This window comes from Misgurnus anguillicaudatus, chromosome 13 (genome assembly GCF_027580225.2).
Source record: "Misgurnus anguillicaudatus chromosome 13, ASM2758022v2, whole genome shotgun sequence".
NCBI lineage: Eukaryota > Metazoa > Chordata > Actinopteri > Cypriniformes > Cobitidae > Misgurnus > Misgurnus anguillicaudatus.
In genome coordinates, this window is record NC_073349.2 from 30,235,818 (window position 1) to 30,253,715 (window position 17,898).

The 17,898-nt window shown below is 40.7% G+C and overlaps 1 protein-coding gene across 1 annotated transcript; it reads left to right on the forward strand.

The window, feature by feature from the left end:
* Positions 1-10,923: 10,923 nt before the first annotated feature.
* LOC129431458 (uncharacterized) lies at positions 10,924-17,898 on the forward strand. The gene is made up of 4 exons (XM_055189365.2): positions 10,924-11,008; positions 14,718-15,089; positions 15,757-15,872; positions 16,993-17,898. The coding sequence occupies exons 1-3, from the start codon at positions 10,978-10,980 to the stop codon at positions 15,864-15,866; spliced, it is 513 nt and encodes a 170-aa protein (XP_055045340.2). The 5' UTR covers positions 10,924-10,977; the 3' UTR covers positions 15,867-15,872; positions 16,993-17,898.

Sequence of the window (17,898 nt, forward strand, 5' to 3'; positions counted from 1 at the left end):
GCTGGTCTTAGCTGGTTTGAGGTGGTTTACGCTGGTCCTCCCAGCCTGACAAAGCTGGTCATGCTGGTGGGCCAGCTGGTCTTCCACCCTGACCAGGTAAGTCCAGCTAGACCAGCTTAAAAAGTAACCAAAACACAGCCAGACCAGCTTGCTACACCAGCAAAACCAGCTTTCTACACCAGCAAAACCAGCTAAAACCAAGCTGGAGACCAGCTAAAAACAGCTCACCAGCTTACGCTGGTCTTAGCTGGATCCTTCAGCAGGGAAGTCAATGTTCATGTGTTGAACAGAGAAAATACACGAGACAAACGATATGATCTAAACAAACTGAGACAGTTGTTGTCATAAAATATTGTATTGTTGCACTATATTGGTGTTTTAAAGAAAAGTAAACATGCTTCCAACATTAGAAATTAGCGATTAGCCAACAGGCCAATAACAAAACAGAAATGATGTACATAATGCGCTATTCTCATCTCAGATTAGGTCACATGTCCCTTCTATTTTTACCAATACATGTTTTCTGAGGTTCTTAGTCCTGTGGACATTTGTAAAAAGATGAATTTTCTGTAGTTTGATGCCTGAATGACCAGCATACTGGTATAAAACAATAGATTTAAAGTTCATGCTCTGGACATCCATCACTTACAGCCTCGGTATGGAATAAGGCGTATTGTATTCTATAAACTAGTAGTTTTAACGTTGAACTTTGGCATCTTTACTATTATGTCATTTTCTTGGTTCACATAATTTCCTATAACAGTGTTTTTGTATTGGTTTGCAGAGACATTTTAAGAGTGTGCCAGGTGAGGTGCCTGACACTTAAATCCTGCAGCCAGCAGAACTACAGAAGATGTTGAGATATATCTCCTGACTCTAGATCAGTCACTGTACATACGGACTGCTCCTGAATGCAGGTGTTGTGGCTTTAAAGTACACAGAGTTTGTGTTCCTCCAAAACAGCAGCAGTCGCTCAGCACTCGACCGGGCTGGCTGGACAAACAAGAAATGATGAGCATGCAGACACAGCAAGACTTTCTGAAATGTACATTTCCTTCTGATTGTAAACTTTCCGAGTTGTGTTCCTGTAACTTAGTTGGTAGGGAGTTGCGATAGCAGTGCAAATGTTATGGGTTCATGTTTGCTTTATGTTGGCCAATAAATGTATATCAGTGGATAAAAGTTATTTTCACACTATTGGCTATCACGATATATCCTGTCAATCAATAGAAAACAGGAAAATACAATCAATTTGAGCTCTGTGTATAGAAAATATAAAGAAACATCACTAGTTTAATGTTCAATACTAATGGTCATATGAATAAATAAGATTCAGAAAATGTTATCTTTAGAATTTAGTTAATGGCATAAATGTAAACACTGTGGTGCCCTAAAATTGAACCTTAAAGGAATAGTCTACTCATTTTCAGTGTTGAGATATGTTATTACCTTGACTGGGAACTGTTGAATCATCCCTCTGTCGTCTGTGTGCGTGCACGTGGGCGCTGGAGCGCGCTGCGACGCTTCGATGGCATTTGGTTTGGCCCCATTCATTCAATGGTGCCATTTGGAGGTGGAGTTGGAGGTGACCAAACACATCAACGTTTTTCCTATTTAAGACGAGTAGTTATACGAGCAAGTTTGGTGGTACAAAATAAAACGTAGCGCTTTTCTAAGCGGATTTAAAGGAGGAACTATATTTTGTGGCGTGGTGGCACTTTTGGGAGTACTTCGACTCGCCTGAAAAGTCCGCTCCCCTTCTCACTCTCATAATGGGAGAGGGAGGGTGTTACTGCGCCGAGTCGAAGTGCTCCCAGGGGTGCTGTTATGCCGTGGAATATAGTTACTCTTTTAAATTCGATAAATAACTGCTCGTCTTAAATGGGAGGGGCGTTGATGTGTTTGGTCGCTTCTGGCTTTGTCTCTAGGTGGCAGCATTGAATGAATGGGGCTAGGCGGAATGCTGTCGTGGCGTCGCGGCGCGCTCCGGCGCTTGCGTGCACGGACACAGATGATGGAGGGATGATTCAACAGTTCTTGGTTGGGGTGGTGACATATTTTGATATTGAAAATGAGTAGACTATTCCTTTAATTGTTCATTGAATAACCTGCAAGGATAGTAACTATACTGTATAGAAGATTTAGTCAGTCTTTAATATGGTATAAATGAACAGAATACTTTCTGATTATTTAACCAATAGGAGTAGAGTTGTGAGGAAGTGACGAGTCAACGTGTAAGTGTGTCAATGAACTGAAGTAACCTGTGGGTTGGATTTTTTATCATACGAGATTATCATGCCATATGATGTCACATACGAGCCAAACTAAACTCTGTTGTTTATGGGGCATTCAACCAACTGTAACTACAATATATTTTTTTACATTGTAGTAAATATGTAGAGCCCTAACATTGGTTAAATTAAATAAACTTCATAAAGTACAGAGAAACATTATTGTTTAAGACATTACATTTATGGATTAAGGAAAAACTATATACTGATGTGCATATTTCTAAACAAATAAAGATGCCAAAACAATTCTTAATGTTTTTATTTTAAATGATGTCCTTTTTGTTTTAAAAATGTCTATTATTATGTGTATGTTAGTACAGAAACTTTATACAGCAAAAACAAACAAAACTTTTACATCTCATTGCTGAAATAACCTAGATTTAGTGTCACTGCTCATGATTTGTTGTTAAGTGAGAGATTTGTAGTACTTGATCTCTGATTTGATGCTTTGTCTTAACCAGTTGTGACTGTCAAGATCCATTTGACTAAACTTAAAAATTACAGCATAATCAGCAGGTTCCCCTAAAAACATAAAGGCCTGGTTTCACAGACAAGGGTTGGCTAAAGCCAGGACTAGGTCTTAGTTAAACTGGTGGATTTTGAGACAAATCAATGGCACTGGTTTATTTTAAGATCTGTCATAGCAAGTTATTTTCCAAGATTAGCTTTAAAGGGGACATTTCATGAAAATGTTTAAGTGATATAACAAGTGCTGTGCTTCTATCAAAATGTGTAAAAGAACAACCCACTAACTTAGTTTTGGTAAACCATTCTCTGCAAGCATGTGAAAAATAGTTCATTGAAATCTGACTCCCCTTATGATGTCAGAAGGGGATAATACCACCCCTTAATCTGCACAATCCAACCACGGCACTGTTATTAGTGCAGAGGTCACCTCATTTAAATTTTAAAGGACACACCCAAAAACAATATACTTTTGCTCACAACTACAAAGTGGTCTGTGCACACCAAAGATTTTTTTGACATCTTTAAAAAGTCTTGTGAAACCAGGGGAAAGAGAAATAAACAAATATTATACACATTTTCAACTTTTTAATCTTTGTTTAAATGTATGGTGTCTATAAGAGGTCCGTCACAGATTTTTGCACTGTAAAAAATAATATTTTTTTATGAGATCCTAACCTCAACAAACCTGTTTCCGGTTTGGAGAAATGACACGTCAAATTTCATGAGTAGGAAAAAGAGCTCTGCTCTGAGCTGACATAATGTTATACAACCAGAAAGACAACAGTAGCGAATCCCACCAGACCAGATAGAACGAGACGGATCAGAACCTCAGCATCTCCACAATGATACAGACAAACTCACGTTTACACATTGTGCTTTATGTAGGCACAGAACTGGTCTAGGGCACTGGTAAGAACACTGGTTCACTATACATTGCCTCCGAAGCTGTGCTGATAGAGTAAACATACACTCTCAGAAAAAAGGTACAAAAGTTGTACCTTTTGTTACTGGAAGGGTGCCTTTAAAAAAGATCTTAATATGTACCATTTACGTACAGATGTACCTTAGAGGTAGCTTTTGGGTACAAAAGTGTGCTTTCAAAAAGGTACCGCCCCAGTGAACACTTTTGTACCTTCATGTACCTTTTTCTGAGAGTGTATACATACTACACAGACATTGTGATGGATTTTAAAGCTTTAAGGTTGTTGTAGTCAGTGTAAAATAATCTTTCTATAGTAGTGGATTTTAAAAAACATTGGTGATGTAACTTCATACAAATACTACTTACACATAAATGTGTGATATATGAATATTGTAAAACAGTGCATTTCTAGACTATTAATTACAAAAAAATAGTTCCTATCCTATAACTCAGCTTTGTAACTCATTTTTTTTTCCTAACTTGCAGTCACCGTACTTTACAGAAATAATCATTACAAAATAGAAAATATATTGAACAAAACATAAATCAAATGAAATATAAAACATAGCCTACGCAAAAAAAAGGGAAGGAAGTTAGTATGAGATCATCCTAATGTCAGTTTACAAGAGAAACCGCTTCCTGTTTGTAGCGTGACGTAACAAAGCGAACCGAGCGAACTGATTGGATAGAAAGTTATTACTGTTACCCATCACCGTAAGGAACAGTGTTCAGAAACATCTTGGACACAGATACTAAACGTCAGTTTCGCGTCATCCTACAATTGTTAAATGTTTGTTTCATATCAAATTTGTAACAAATCTTGCGACTTCGTCGTCGTCTCAAACGTCTCGGTTACTATCGTAACCTCGGTTCCCTGAGAGACGGGAACGAGACATTGCGTCCGCTGACGCTATGGGGAAACTCCTCCCTCTTCCGGTTTCTGAAGCTTTTATTGAACAACGCCAGTGTTCTGGCCAATGCCGCCCATGACAGCCTTATAGGGGCGGGACTTCCGCTACTATATAGCCTGTTTGGGCGGCAAAGTACTCAGATTCTTTCGATTGAACGAACAGTAGAGCTGATCTGAGCAGTGACACGGCGGCTTACGCAATGTCTCGTTCCCGTCTCTCAGGGAACCGAGGTTACGATAGTAACCGAGACGTTCCCTTTCGAGAGCGGTCACTCGACATTGCGTCCGCTGACGCTATGGGGAATGTATTCAAACACGCCGTGAGAACAGCGAAGAGCAGCTCCAGTAAAGCTTACTCAAGTCTGTGCACCACAATGCCTGAGTCGGTGCACAATCCCCGTCCAGTCTGTGTAAGCTAACGCACAGTAGATTGGATGCCTGAGTCTCTAGGGACTCAATCCAGAGCTTATACAGAACAGAATGCATACAGTCACAGGCTGCATGTAGGTCTTATTGCAGCCCTACAGCAGATAGCAACCTGTAACATTACAACAGCAACGGCTAGGCCGACCCAATGTGGGCGGTAGCAAGCATATCCACGCAGAGTATTTGCTGGTATTAACATATGATGCACGATGGCCAAGATGGCTAGCGTGAAAGTAAGGAAGAAGCGAAAACGCGGCTCCATATTAATACACCAGCTGTACTGGCCATCCAGTACAAACTATGAAGAGGCGTCGGATAGTGCGACTGCCGAATTAGAATAACACCGCTATGCCAGTGTGGCAGTAATGTGCTGCCCTCATTATCACCTAATGATCCAGTGACCCCAGCTGGATCCCAGCAGCTGACTGCTTAGGTGGAGCAGGGAAATTTCTTAGAATGAGCTGGGCAGGTCACAGCGATCGTTAACAAATGCCACAGCCCATCTCTGAAGCATAAAGAGTTGCTCTAACAGTAATGTCAGAGCGGAGTGCTTAGATAAATGTATAACACTCATACTGGGCACAGCTCACTTCAGCTAGATGGGAAGGTAGAATGCAACCGTCTATGCTCTAACTGCGCTGAGGGTGGTTTTGGCACATAGTCCCTTAAGGGCATGTACAGCCCATGACAGCACTAAAATATGCAAATGATTGGCCACTTCTCTCACTTAAGAGAATTAATTGTGCCTGGCCACTGCGCCCCCTAGGCACCAGCATGAAATGCAGCGATAGCTGCATGAAAAACTTTTGGGGTAGACAGCCCACTTTTCCTTCATCTGTGCACTGCTGCAAAGATAGAACATTCGACACGTGACAGTGCAACGGGTCGTAGTCATTGCTTCACACCATTACAGGTGCTGCGTAAAGAGGGCGTCTTGTAGAAAGGGCTCGCTGTCCTTACTGATTTTGCGTGTATAAGCAGCAAAACCAAAGTAGGGCAACACGTAACCGCTGGCACTTGGCCGAGCACAACGTGTTTCATACAAAGCGTAACTCTGATAAGGACAAAGCTTACACTTTCCACCATCATGTACTGATTCATTACGTCCAAACAATCTCAAACATTCTAAAGTCCTTAACAGCCCTTAAGTCTGTGTCGCATTTGCGGCAGCCAGGACATGAGCTGCTTAATGAAGAGCAGGCGCAAATTCCTGTCTGGTACAGCAGGTAGTGCGCTGTGAACTTGTAAGCCGGTCAACCACGGAGGCGTTCGTCACCAGCACAGCAGTGTCTCGGGTGGAATATCTCAGAGCAGACTCATATCCAGAGTGCTCCTGAGAGGGATGGCTCGCATGAAGCACATAAACGTAAAGCTGGCATGCACACTGTGCTTATATGCTCACACGCACGCAAGCAGAAACTACTTTAATCAAAGGAGTGTGTCTGTGGCTGGTTGGTACAGTCCCAAACGGGCAATAAGATAGCAGGATGCGCATTACACTCAGCTAAGAGGGAACAGCGTTACACCCTGTGAATGTGTGCGGGTCTACATAAAGCCTGCTATAAGCACCACCGGCGCGGCTAGTAGTCTCCTATCACAACAGAGGTCATAGTAAAGGGTGAGAGAATAGTGGCTGCACAAGCTGTTCTACCTCTCTCGTCAGGTAACAACTATATTACCCGTTCGCAAACTCCAGACTCAGTAAAGGCGCACTGCGCCGATTCTGCGGCAGGTCTGCACAGCTGGGGTGGTCTGTGTCGAATCAAATTGGCAGCCGCTCTGGGTAATAGTATATACAAATACCCTATAAAGCGGGTGTTCATAATTCTCTCCCTTCTGTATCACAGCGGCGTTAGCCAAGGGAGGAATTGAGTGCTGTACAGGGTAAGGTAATGGGCTAAACACTGCCGAGCGATCGGGATGTTGTAGCTCCGTATTGACATGTTTGCAGTGGCTCCGATCACACATGCGTGTGCCTATTATAGTATATGTTGTCAGCCGTGGAACAAGCCTGCTGCTAAACATAGGTGTGTGAGCCACCCATCATATGGAGACGTTACAAACCCATGACAAATCATAATGGCGCCGAGCGAGCCATATGTGCCTGAGAGGCTGCTGTAGGGCCACAGGGGTTGTGTGTTCAGACATGCACTGTTGGCCGATCAGTCAAACCTGTCACAGCTCACCGCTTGGATGGCTGAATGTAGGATACAAGTGCAGATTCGACTCCACGCATCTGGGACATTTCTGTAACGGATTGCAGCGCACAGGATTCCAGTTACATATTGTGTGGCATAAAGCAATGGTGTGTTACACAGAGCCATGGAAGAACAGAGCTTGGTTCTGCAATAGCACCGAGCGAGGAGATACACTCCTTATACACTGGAACGGATAGTAACCGGTCGTCTGTGCGTGTCGGGTGCCAGTTACATACTGTGTGCTTTGAAGCAAGGTTGCCATTTAATAGAGTTTGTTAACGGCTGTACAGTGATGTTGCAAACTCCTGAACTGTACCACACAGTGCACAACCCAGACGCGTGTGAATCATCTAGCGGAGTGATCCGCTGAAGGGTACTGGTTCACTTGCTGCACATAGAGCCATATAAAAACCAAGTCTGGGTCTGCAGTGGCTTGCTGCTTTGTGCAAGGTCGGATGCAGAACCCGAGAGAAAGAGAGACACTTCCTTAAGAATGAACAACTTAGTAACAGCTCGCCACGCGCACGCAGGGAGTCAGATACCTGTGTTTGTAGTGAGATATTGCCTGAACACTGCATGGATGTGTAAGGCACGATAGTAATCCTCTGTTGGTACAGCAACATAACTCCTAAAAGTTTACATCCACATCGGCTCACTGCATTCAGCCAGGGAGCTAAGAGCAAGATGAGTGAGGAGAGAGATAGCCTTCTATTCAATGTCAATATACATAAATAGCCAGGCGTGTAGGCTGCTATTAAAGATGTGTATATATACAAATATATGTATGAGTATATATATATATATATAGTGTCAAGCAGTACAAGAGTCTATTTAATGCAGATATACATTAATAGCCAGGCGTGTAGGCTGCTATTAATGCATAAATATAAATATACGTATGAGTATATATAGTTTCAAGCAGTACAATGAGTCTCTATTCAATGCAGATATACATTAATAGCCAGGCATGTAGGCTGCTATTACTGTATAAATATATATAAATATACGTATGAGTATATATAGTGGAATGCAGTACAATAAGCCTCTATTCAATGCAAATATACATTAATAGCCAGGCGTATAGGCTGCTATAAGAAATGTATAAATATATATACGTATATGAAAGAATATATATATAAAGTGCAATGCGTAAGTATAGAGCAACGTTGCCACCAATCGGGGGCGTGCGAGATGCATTGTGCACTGCTTAGATGTGTGTATGTGTGTCGAGACAAATCGCTGTGCGAAGCGAGCGGCCACACTCAACACACTTCGCTATACTCGGTCTGTCCCCATTGCTCTGCAGCTCGTGTGTAACGGATGCATGGTGAGCGGGGTTGAGCACTGTGAGTTGTGCATTGCGTTTTGATACGGATCGCTACTCAGTGCGAAGGATCAAACCCGACATTATCCTCCCCCTTTTTCTTTGCAGCGCGTGTATAACGGGCACATTCAGAGTATGGCTGAGCGCTGCGCGCTGAGTATCCTCCGTAAGAGCTGTATATTGCTAAATATATGGTCTCAATTGGCACATAGTTGAAAGAGGACAAGTGCAGAGGGAAAGTCAACAGGGCACAGAAGGATGTTGTTGTGCTGATTGGTAGCTCGCTGCCCGTCAGCGGCCATTGCACACAACATCTGAAAGCATTTAAGCATAGCCAACACATATTCCCGTCGTCACCCGAAACAGATGAGGGGCGTGAATGTGTGTGTGGTGTGTGATGCGGTACCATCACTGATCATACGAAGAGCAATAAGTGTAGCATGGATAACAGGCACAAGTATAACTCTCTGTATACGTAACGTTTCTTCTCGTATAATTTTTGCGGCAGCTTAGACACATTAATGGTGTATTGCTGCCCCCCTCAGTACGACCGAAGAATAGCAGGTCCTTGTGAACGTATGACGCTACGCAAAATAGCGCGCGTAGTGACGTGGCCAAAATGGGCGCGGCTCACGCGGGACAGCCGAGGCGAGCATAATGTTATGTTAGGCCAGCCGCTGTGCTAATGGCTGAAACGTTTAAAATCAGCCAGAGCGCACTGTATACACACAAAGAAGCCAAGGAAAATATAAAGTTACATCCACACAAGCGTCACAGACGGCCATGTCTATGAAAGGAGCCGTCTGCACGCTGTGCTCGCATGCGACCGGTCCCGAAGGGGGTCGTGCATGCTAGCACTGGCCGAAGTGTGTTAAATTACAAAGCAGACACCAGGGTGGGGGTCTAATCATGTAAGGGGAGCGGCCGAAGCACGCTATAAGTACAAGACAAACATATATGAGAGGGTATTGCAACGGTATGTATTGTGCACACTGTGGCATTTTCCGCACTGCGTAGGTGGGGAAAGGAAGCCTTGTGTCTTTCCCGCGTCCGTAACCTCGGATACCCCGGGGGTATGAGGCTAATAGGGCGGGTACGTTACCGTGGAACGCACGCGACGTTCTCCTCAGTTTGACAGCATTGCCACCAACGGCGCTCCGGCCGCGGTGGTTTGCTGCCGAGAACGCAATTATTCGATATATCTCGGAGTCCATTAGATATACGGTTCTTCACTCGAGGAGCGAAGCTCAAAATCCTTGTAAAATTCTGCCGGAACGCGTGTGAGGGACGCGATCCTTGCGTCCCTCACAAGTGCGACGATCTACGGCGAGACGCTTCAGTCACGGTGAAGAGAAAGAATCTGAGTATTTTGCCGCCTAAACAGGCTATATAGTAGCGGAAGTCCCGCCCCTATAAGGCTGTCATGGGCGGCATTGGCCAGAACACTGGCGTTGTTCAATAAAAGCTTCAGAAACCGGAAGAGGGAGGAGTTTCCCCATAGCGTCAGCGGACGCAATGTCGAGTGACCGCTCTCGAAAGGGAACTGGCTTCTTAAACTAGGTATGTTGCTAAAATTTTCAAAATGGTTAAATGCTAAAACGAGTTGTTCAGATAGAAAGAGCTTGAAAAAAGCTTTTAAATTAGACCAATATCATGTATATGGGTTAAAGAATAACAAAATACTGGCCATTTGAAACTCGAAAATCATCACTTTATTTGGTCCCATGTTTTCCATTAAAATTCAAGAAAATGTGTGACCGAATCATGAAAATTATGAAGTTTTTAGCTATAACTTTTTAAATCGTTAAGATATTGACCTGAATCTTTCAGGATAAGCTGTGTGATATATCCTCTACATATTCCACTTCTGAAAAGTCAGATATATAAAAAAAACAAACCACTAATTACACCAAATAACACTCTTTATTCAGTCTATATATACAGATATCATCTACATGGCTATACGGCTGCGTCCCATTCTTTACCATTCAAGCAGATTTTGGTAGAGGTAAAACCACCTTTGGTAGTCGGTCAAATTTCTTAAAATTTCGTTCACTTGTAGTTTAGCAATTAAACTAAATGTCTTTACAATTTCAAGAATGTCTTTACTCAACTTCAGCAAAAACAACGACTATTTTTCAAACAACCGACTTTGGCGAGCTCGCACGGCCAGTGGTTAAACATGAAAGGTTGTGACTGAAAACGAGAAGGTACCTATGGTTCTTCCGGTGGTGTTAACAATAAAAACTCAGAAATTTCGCCATCAACAAACCAACAGAAGCATTATTTTCAACAGCACCGCGCGCCGCCTGAGAAAATCTTGAGTTTCGCTGAGTGGAACCAAAACGTCAGCCGCGACAGCGGAGTTAGCAACATACCTACTTAAACTACTGAAAATATTGCAACACCTTTTAGTTTTAGTTATACAGCACAAGGACATGATGCGGAGAAGATCGGTTCTCATCGAAGGTAATTAAGTTAGAGATTTTATGATGCAATTCATAAGGTGAAAAAGATCCTTAAACTGTAACAGGTAGCGTATACACCTGTTCACCGCCTTACTGCATTACTTATGTGTTAAGTAGAAGTGCACAGTTTCAGACCTTTTTTGATCATTTTTAGCTGTATATAATAATACCTATAGTTGTAAGTTTTAGGTATATGTCACACATTAAATTATAGACTCTGATTTAAATTGTGTTTTTATAAATGATTGAATTGAATGAAATTCAAAGTATATACTACAGGTCCGTAGCCAGCCTATTGCAAGGGGGGGTTCTTTTTTTCAAAAAGTGGACTTTTTTGCAGTTTTTTTCTCCTCCATTTGTATTTCATTATGAGCAGGGCCGTACACAGGATTTTATAAATACAGAGGTCCATATATGTATTTTTCTAGGTCATGTACCACAGGAAAAAATCTTATTTCTCTGCTCTACGTATATGAATTTAAAAAAAATCAGAAAAACAAAGAATCAAATAACTATAGATTTCAAACCATGTCAGTATGCAGAAGATTTGTGTTGCTCATTAGGAATGCATTGTAATAATTATTTTACCATCCTGGGCACACTGGGTTATGTCAGTAAAGTAAACATAGGCTTACTGAATATAGCAGGGCTATTCAATTGGCGGCCCGCGGGCCAAACCCGGCCCCCAAGGTAATTTGATCCGGCCCTTTATGTAGTCTGTAAAAAAGACATCTCTAAAATAAATTTAGTAAGTTAGACAACGGGCCGTACAGTTACGAGTTGATGCGCGTGCGTCTGTTTCATGCAGCATGAGCTGCAGAGCGCGAGTCACGTGACTGGTGCGAGCAGCTGTGTCACGTGATTATATTCCTGCTTTGGTCCACAAGTTCAAAGCGATCGCCTCCCCCGCTCGCGCCCGCGTCTCAAGACGCGATAGCTGACAGTGGTGAGTTAAGAGACCGGACTCTGTGGTTGTTTTAACTAGTGATGGGAATATGAAGCATCGAATCAAGCACCGATACTCCCCTTACTGTGTTGAACCATGATTCGAAGCCTCAACGAGGGTGTCGAAAACCGCGCCATCTTTTGGTTAATAAAACCTATAGCAGTCGCTTCTGGAAGAAGCTCCGTCAGTGAAGCAACAAGCTGATGAAATTCAGATGAATATTAATATTACGTGTACAAATAAAGCTTAGACAACATGTGTGTGAATGGTCAATATAATAAATGTATTTACTCATTCAAGTGTGGCAAAAATGTCAGTATTAAATAATAAGAGTTAATATTCATACCATTCAATGCTGTTTTTTATTGATTAATGTTCACACGCACAAGTATATGTACATACAATCCTATCTATTCGGTATTATGTGGGACTTAAATGTGAATAATGCAAATAACTGCTAAAAAACCTCTGGGGTTCGAATGTTCTGACACGCAAAGCGAAGCGCGCACGTGACTGAACAGAAAGTGAAGCTTCGTTTGTCATTGGTCACGTGATTTCTACCATAGATATGTATAAAGGCTAGATGGCTCGTCCGCGCTGCTGGCCAATGGAGTGCAACGTCCGCATTTTGGCGGCCATCTTACGACAGGGCGCTCGCTCACTCGTAGCATTGAGTTTTAATGATGCAGGTACTTTTAAATGACCATAACTTGCTTAATTTTTTACCGATTTTCAAACGGTTTGGTTTGTTATAAACGTCAAAGATGTACACTGCATACCTATACTAAAAATAAAAAATAAATTCATGAAACATGTTAAAGCATCCAGAATTATAGCCACGTTAATAACGTTTGTAAAAACCCAAACCGTTTGAAAATCGGTAGAAAATTGAGCAAGTTATGGTCATTTAAAAGTACCTGCACCATTAAACTCAATGCTACGAGTGAGCGAGCGCCCTGTCGTAAGATGGCCGCCAGGTGATGCCGTTAGGGACTCCGCCTTGAGCCATCTAGCCTTTATACATATCTATGATTTCTACGTTAACAACACAAGCTTCGAATCGATGCTTCATCTGGCACGCCCACTTTTGCTCGAAACAAGCTCCGAAGCCCCGCTTCAAATGTAACATCACTAGTTTTAACTTTATTTGTTGTATTTTCAGCTTAAAACACATTTTCCGATAATTGTTGTCTGATATGTTTATGCTTATCCACAATGACATTAACGTTAGATAAAGGAAACTCGTTGAAACGATTTTGTGAACTAGACAAAAAGATCCCAAAATTCAAAGCAGACAAAGGCTCAAATATTATGCGAGTCATCGTTCTCACACAAGAATGCAATTAAAACGAGTAACAGTTAATCGACCATCGCTCACAGCCAGCACCTGCACCACTGTATGTGTATTGCGCTGACAAACATACACCTGATTTTACTGCTCTTGCGAAATCTAAAAACATATTCTGTTTATTAGAAGGTAGCCTACTGTTTGCCAATTATTAAGATGGCTGTTGTAGTTTAAATAGGGCTACTGTAATAATTAGCTTTTGACAAAAAACAGCATAAAAGTTAGTATATACAAAAAATCCATGTTAAAGAAACCGGCTAAATGAAAAAAACTAAGCCTTAAGATGGCTGGCTCTTCATACCTGATTTAAAGGGATAGTTCACTCAATATAACGAAAATTCTGTTATCATTTACTCACTCTTATGTTTTTACAAACCTGTATAAACGTCTTTGTTTTGTTATACACACAGGAAGATATTTTGAGGAATGTTTGTAAACAAACCATTCAAGCCCCATTCACTTCCATAGTAAGAAAAATAATACTGTTGAAGTGAAGGGGGCTCACAAAATGTTTGATTACGAACATTCCTATCAATATATTCATTCGTGTTCAGAAGAACAGGGACATTTATACAGGTTTGTGGCAGCATGAGAGTGAGTAAATGATGATTTTTTTGGTGAATTATCCCTTTACGCTGGTTAATCTGTCAGCCCAGTGGTTTTCAAACTGGGGGCCGCGAGATGGTGTCAGGGGGGCCCCAGTTTTATGACATTTTAGGAAATACATTAATATATCATGTATTATGTGTAATTAAACTTAAAAAAAATAAGGCTACTAACCAAAAGCACTACTTTTTTGTATAATTTAATGTTTTTTTTATTAAAATGTTGAGTTTTAGAACAGATTTTGTCACAAATTTTCTTTGGGGGGCCGTGAAGGAATGCACCATACACAAGGGGGGCCACTCGCTGAAAAAGTTTGGGAACCACTGTCTCAGCTTAGGTTGTAGCTGTTTTTTTGTGACTTAAAGCCCCCCCAAATCACGTTTAAATGTGTTTCCATCAGAAAATGAGTCATCAGTGTGTGTGCATAAACATCATGTTATTATAAAAATCCATCTATTCTTCTTTGTGTAATCTTTAAACGGCAACAGTCACACAAAACAGGCTTTTGGGATACCCTATCAATGTGATGTCACATTTATTATGCTTCACCCATGACTACTCACAGACTCGGCCTTATGAGTGCGTAGTTCAATCTTCTGCCATAGACACTTGTTTTAATGTAGTCCAAACGAGGGGCAGCCTTCCGATCTCTCTAATGAAGCCAATACGGACTGCAATTCATCAACTGGCCGCTAGAGGCAGGCTCCAAAAGGGAGTCAATTCCCATAGACCTCCATGTTAAAATGCTCAACTTTACAGTAGAAATAACATGTTTACAGCAAATTCTGGATACATATCTTTTCTTTACAGTGCTTTACATCTGTTTCTGTTTGGCGTATGCAAAGATAAGTGTGAAGACTGTTTTGGAGGGACAACCGGTGGTGGTACCTGTCCTGAAAACGTCTGCACTGGGAATCAAGGATGACCAACTCTTCACATTTTTCAAGGGAAACTCTACCTCAAATAGAGATGTGTTGTGTGCACAATACTTTTGTGATAATGGAAAATGTGTCAATGACCCATCAACCGTGGCCCAGTTCATTGTGCAAGAAGATGAGATCTTCCTGATCATACGCAACGCCAGCATTACCGACTCAGGCCAGTACCGCGTTTCCCACAATGGTGTTACAATCGTGTCCAATTTCACTCTGGATGTTCACAAATCAGAACAAGTCGTGACAGGTATGCATTCATTTCATATTTTCTTTAATTAAATTACAGTTTACCTAAAAATTAAAGTTTAAATGTATTCATGTTGTTCCAGACTCACACATGTGAGTGTCTATAGCATTTGTTTGAAATGACATGAGGGAGATCAACAGAAGCAGGATTTTTTTCGTGGACGTTTCATGATTATTTAGTAGGGCTGGGACGATTAATTGTGCAAATGCATGTTTTCTTAATGAAAGAATTTTAATGAGTTATGGTGAAATGCCACCACATCCAAAATCCAGAGGGCGCTCTCGTGCAGAAACTCCATTTGTGTCACAAAAGTATCATTACAAATGCTACTCCAGGTCTATTAGCATATTTACATCTATTATTTTCATGATAATAAAGAATATTTTAAATAATTATGTTTACCGAGTGTTGCTTTTTTAAATGCACGTTATAAACGACTCAAATTCATAGCGATTTTAGATTAGCAAGGACTTCCTACTGATCACAGAGCCGTAGTACACGCACAAGCTGTGCATGAAACACAGAATCACAGCCTTGTGATTCAGAATCGATTCAGACAGGTATTTTTAATGCAATGCAATCCCTATTATTTAGGGTTGTTTGCTTGCGAAGTAAAGCTGATTGTGATACATGCAATTTGCAACTGTTTTGTTGTTCTTGTTTACAGACAATCCTGAGTCTTTAACATGGTTTGTTCCTGCAATGATAGCTGTATCTGCAGTATGCTGTACTGTTGGTCTGATGATCACTGCTGTCATCTTCTGTAGATGTATGTGAAAGAAGGCAAGTATTAGCACAAGAAAATATTTAGAAAACTATTCTTATTTTTAAATAACATTTATTAACATGTGCATAAGTAAGTCCACAATTTTTTTGTTTGGTTATTTAAATAACCCTAATAAGACCCTTGGGGTCAATCTTTCCCCCAAGCCACTTTTCTTTAGTTTTAAAACATGGTTCCCTTCATCTCAGTGGAATAAGATTTTGTGACTTTTCCCGATTATCTGTCAAGATTCATATAAAAAAACTGGGCTTGATTCGGTCGTTCATAACGGCTACCATAGTTGCAACACGCATTTGGAAAAGCGAGGTGCTAGAGCAGTGGTTTTCAAACTGGGGGCCGGGGCCCCCAGGGGGGGCGCGAGATGGTCCCAGGGGGGCCCCAGTTTTATGACATTTTATGAAATACATTAATATATCATGTATTATGTGTAATTAAACCTAAAAAAAATAAGGCTACTAACCAAAAGCACTATTTTTTTATATAATTTAATGTTTTTTTAATTTTTTTTATTAAAATGTTGAGTTTTAGAACAGTTTTGTCTGTTTGGGGGGCCGCGAAGGAATGCACCGTACACAAGGGGTCCGCACGCTGAAAAAGTTTGGGAACCACTGTGCTAGAGAGCACTATTTGTTTGCAAAATACAATTTCACCAGTAGATGGGGGTAAATCCTACTTTGTCCCTTTAATGGTGAAGCACTGGCAAAACCTGTTTGTGTATCTGGCGCCATCTACCGTATTTTTGCAGGTGTACAGTAATCGTCTCTAGAGCTTGAATATAAGATATTGTTTATCGAGATGCATTTTCGTGAAAAAAAAAATTCTTATATTTGGGACAATATGGTACTTTAAGTTGTTTTAACAAACTAATGGATAGTAACAGCCATAACTTTTAAACACTACATTTTGTCAGATTTTTTTGTTAGACATATACATTTTAGTATGTCACTTTTTTCTCTGCATTCAAGTAAGATTTTAATTTGGATAAGTGAATGACAAATGTATTGTCCAAAAGACGACATCATGACAATGCTTAAGTTTGAGACCTGGTGTAGCCGGGTAGCATTTACATGAATGAGCCATTATATTTGCTTTACATAACAATTTTGTCTTAACTTACAGAACGTGGATCCTGAAACAAAACGTTCTGCTTCTGAACAAGAGCTGATGGTTGTGAAAGCAGAGACCAAAGACTGTCTGCTGCCGTAAAGCTGGAAGTTTTTTTACAGAAAGACATTTTATCACTCACCATTTCTGTAATGTTAAAGGGAGTTTTATACTGTAGATCAGTAGTCAGTCCTGTTAGCTAAAGAGTTTAGTCCAAACCATGAACAAATCCAGCACACAATTCTTCAAAGCTATTTTTAATTTCAAATATTTTTCTGCCTCGCCCCGGTTGCAGTGCCATATACAGGTCGATATTTGGAAAGTGCCATCGAGAAACAGTGTTTAAACTCTTGAGGAAACATGACCACTTATTTATTCTTGCCTACAAGTACAGTATTGAGTGATATTGTACCATTTTGGTCAGGGTTTATTTTTACGGTAACAAATAGTTGTATGCATATCTATGTATTGCACGGCTGCTTAGTAAATAATTGAATACAAAATATTTATTTATTTGGTGAATGGTGTGACTGACCAATCAGAGTTAAGTATTCTAGAGAGCCGTGTAATTAAGTAGGATATCATGAATTGTATTTCAGTGAATGTAATTTGTTTGCTTTGCCAATGTTTAAGCTACTGGATGTATATCTGATAGATAGTTTGTTTCAGTGACAGATTCATGATACATTCCTATTGTTATTTATTGCTTGAAAAGTGTGGTACTTTTTTATGTTTGTTATTTAAAAAGACACTATTTATGTTGTAAATGCCACTTTATTATACTGTGACTTCTGTTTTGGGAAGTTTGTAGACCCCCCTCAGTTTCCTTAACAAGCTTATGATTCCCATCTGTAAGACTGTAAAAACTGATTTTTACTATTGCATTACATCATTTTTTGCACAATTAAATATTTATTTCTA

Bases quoted from the DNA above. Each gene is read 5' to 3' on its own strand.
- LOC129431458 (XM_055189365.2), top strand. From the start codon at position 10,978: ATGATGCGGAGAAGATCGGTTCTCATCGAAG. The intron at 11,009-14,717 runs GTAATTAAGTTA...TTTTCTTTACAG, and splicing joins AAGATCGGTTCTCATCGAAG to TGCTTTACATCTGTTTCTGT. The intron at 15,090-15,756 runs GTATGCATTCAT...TCTTGTTTACAG, and splicing joins ATCAGAACAAGTCGTGACAG to ACAATCCTGAGTCTTTAACA.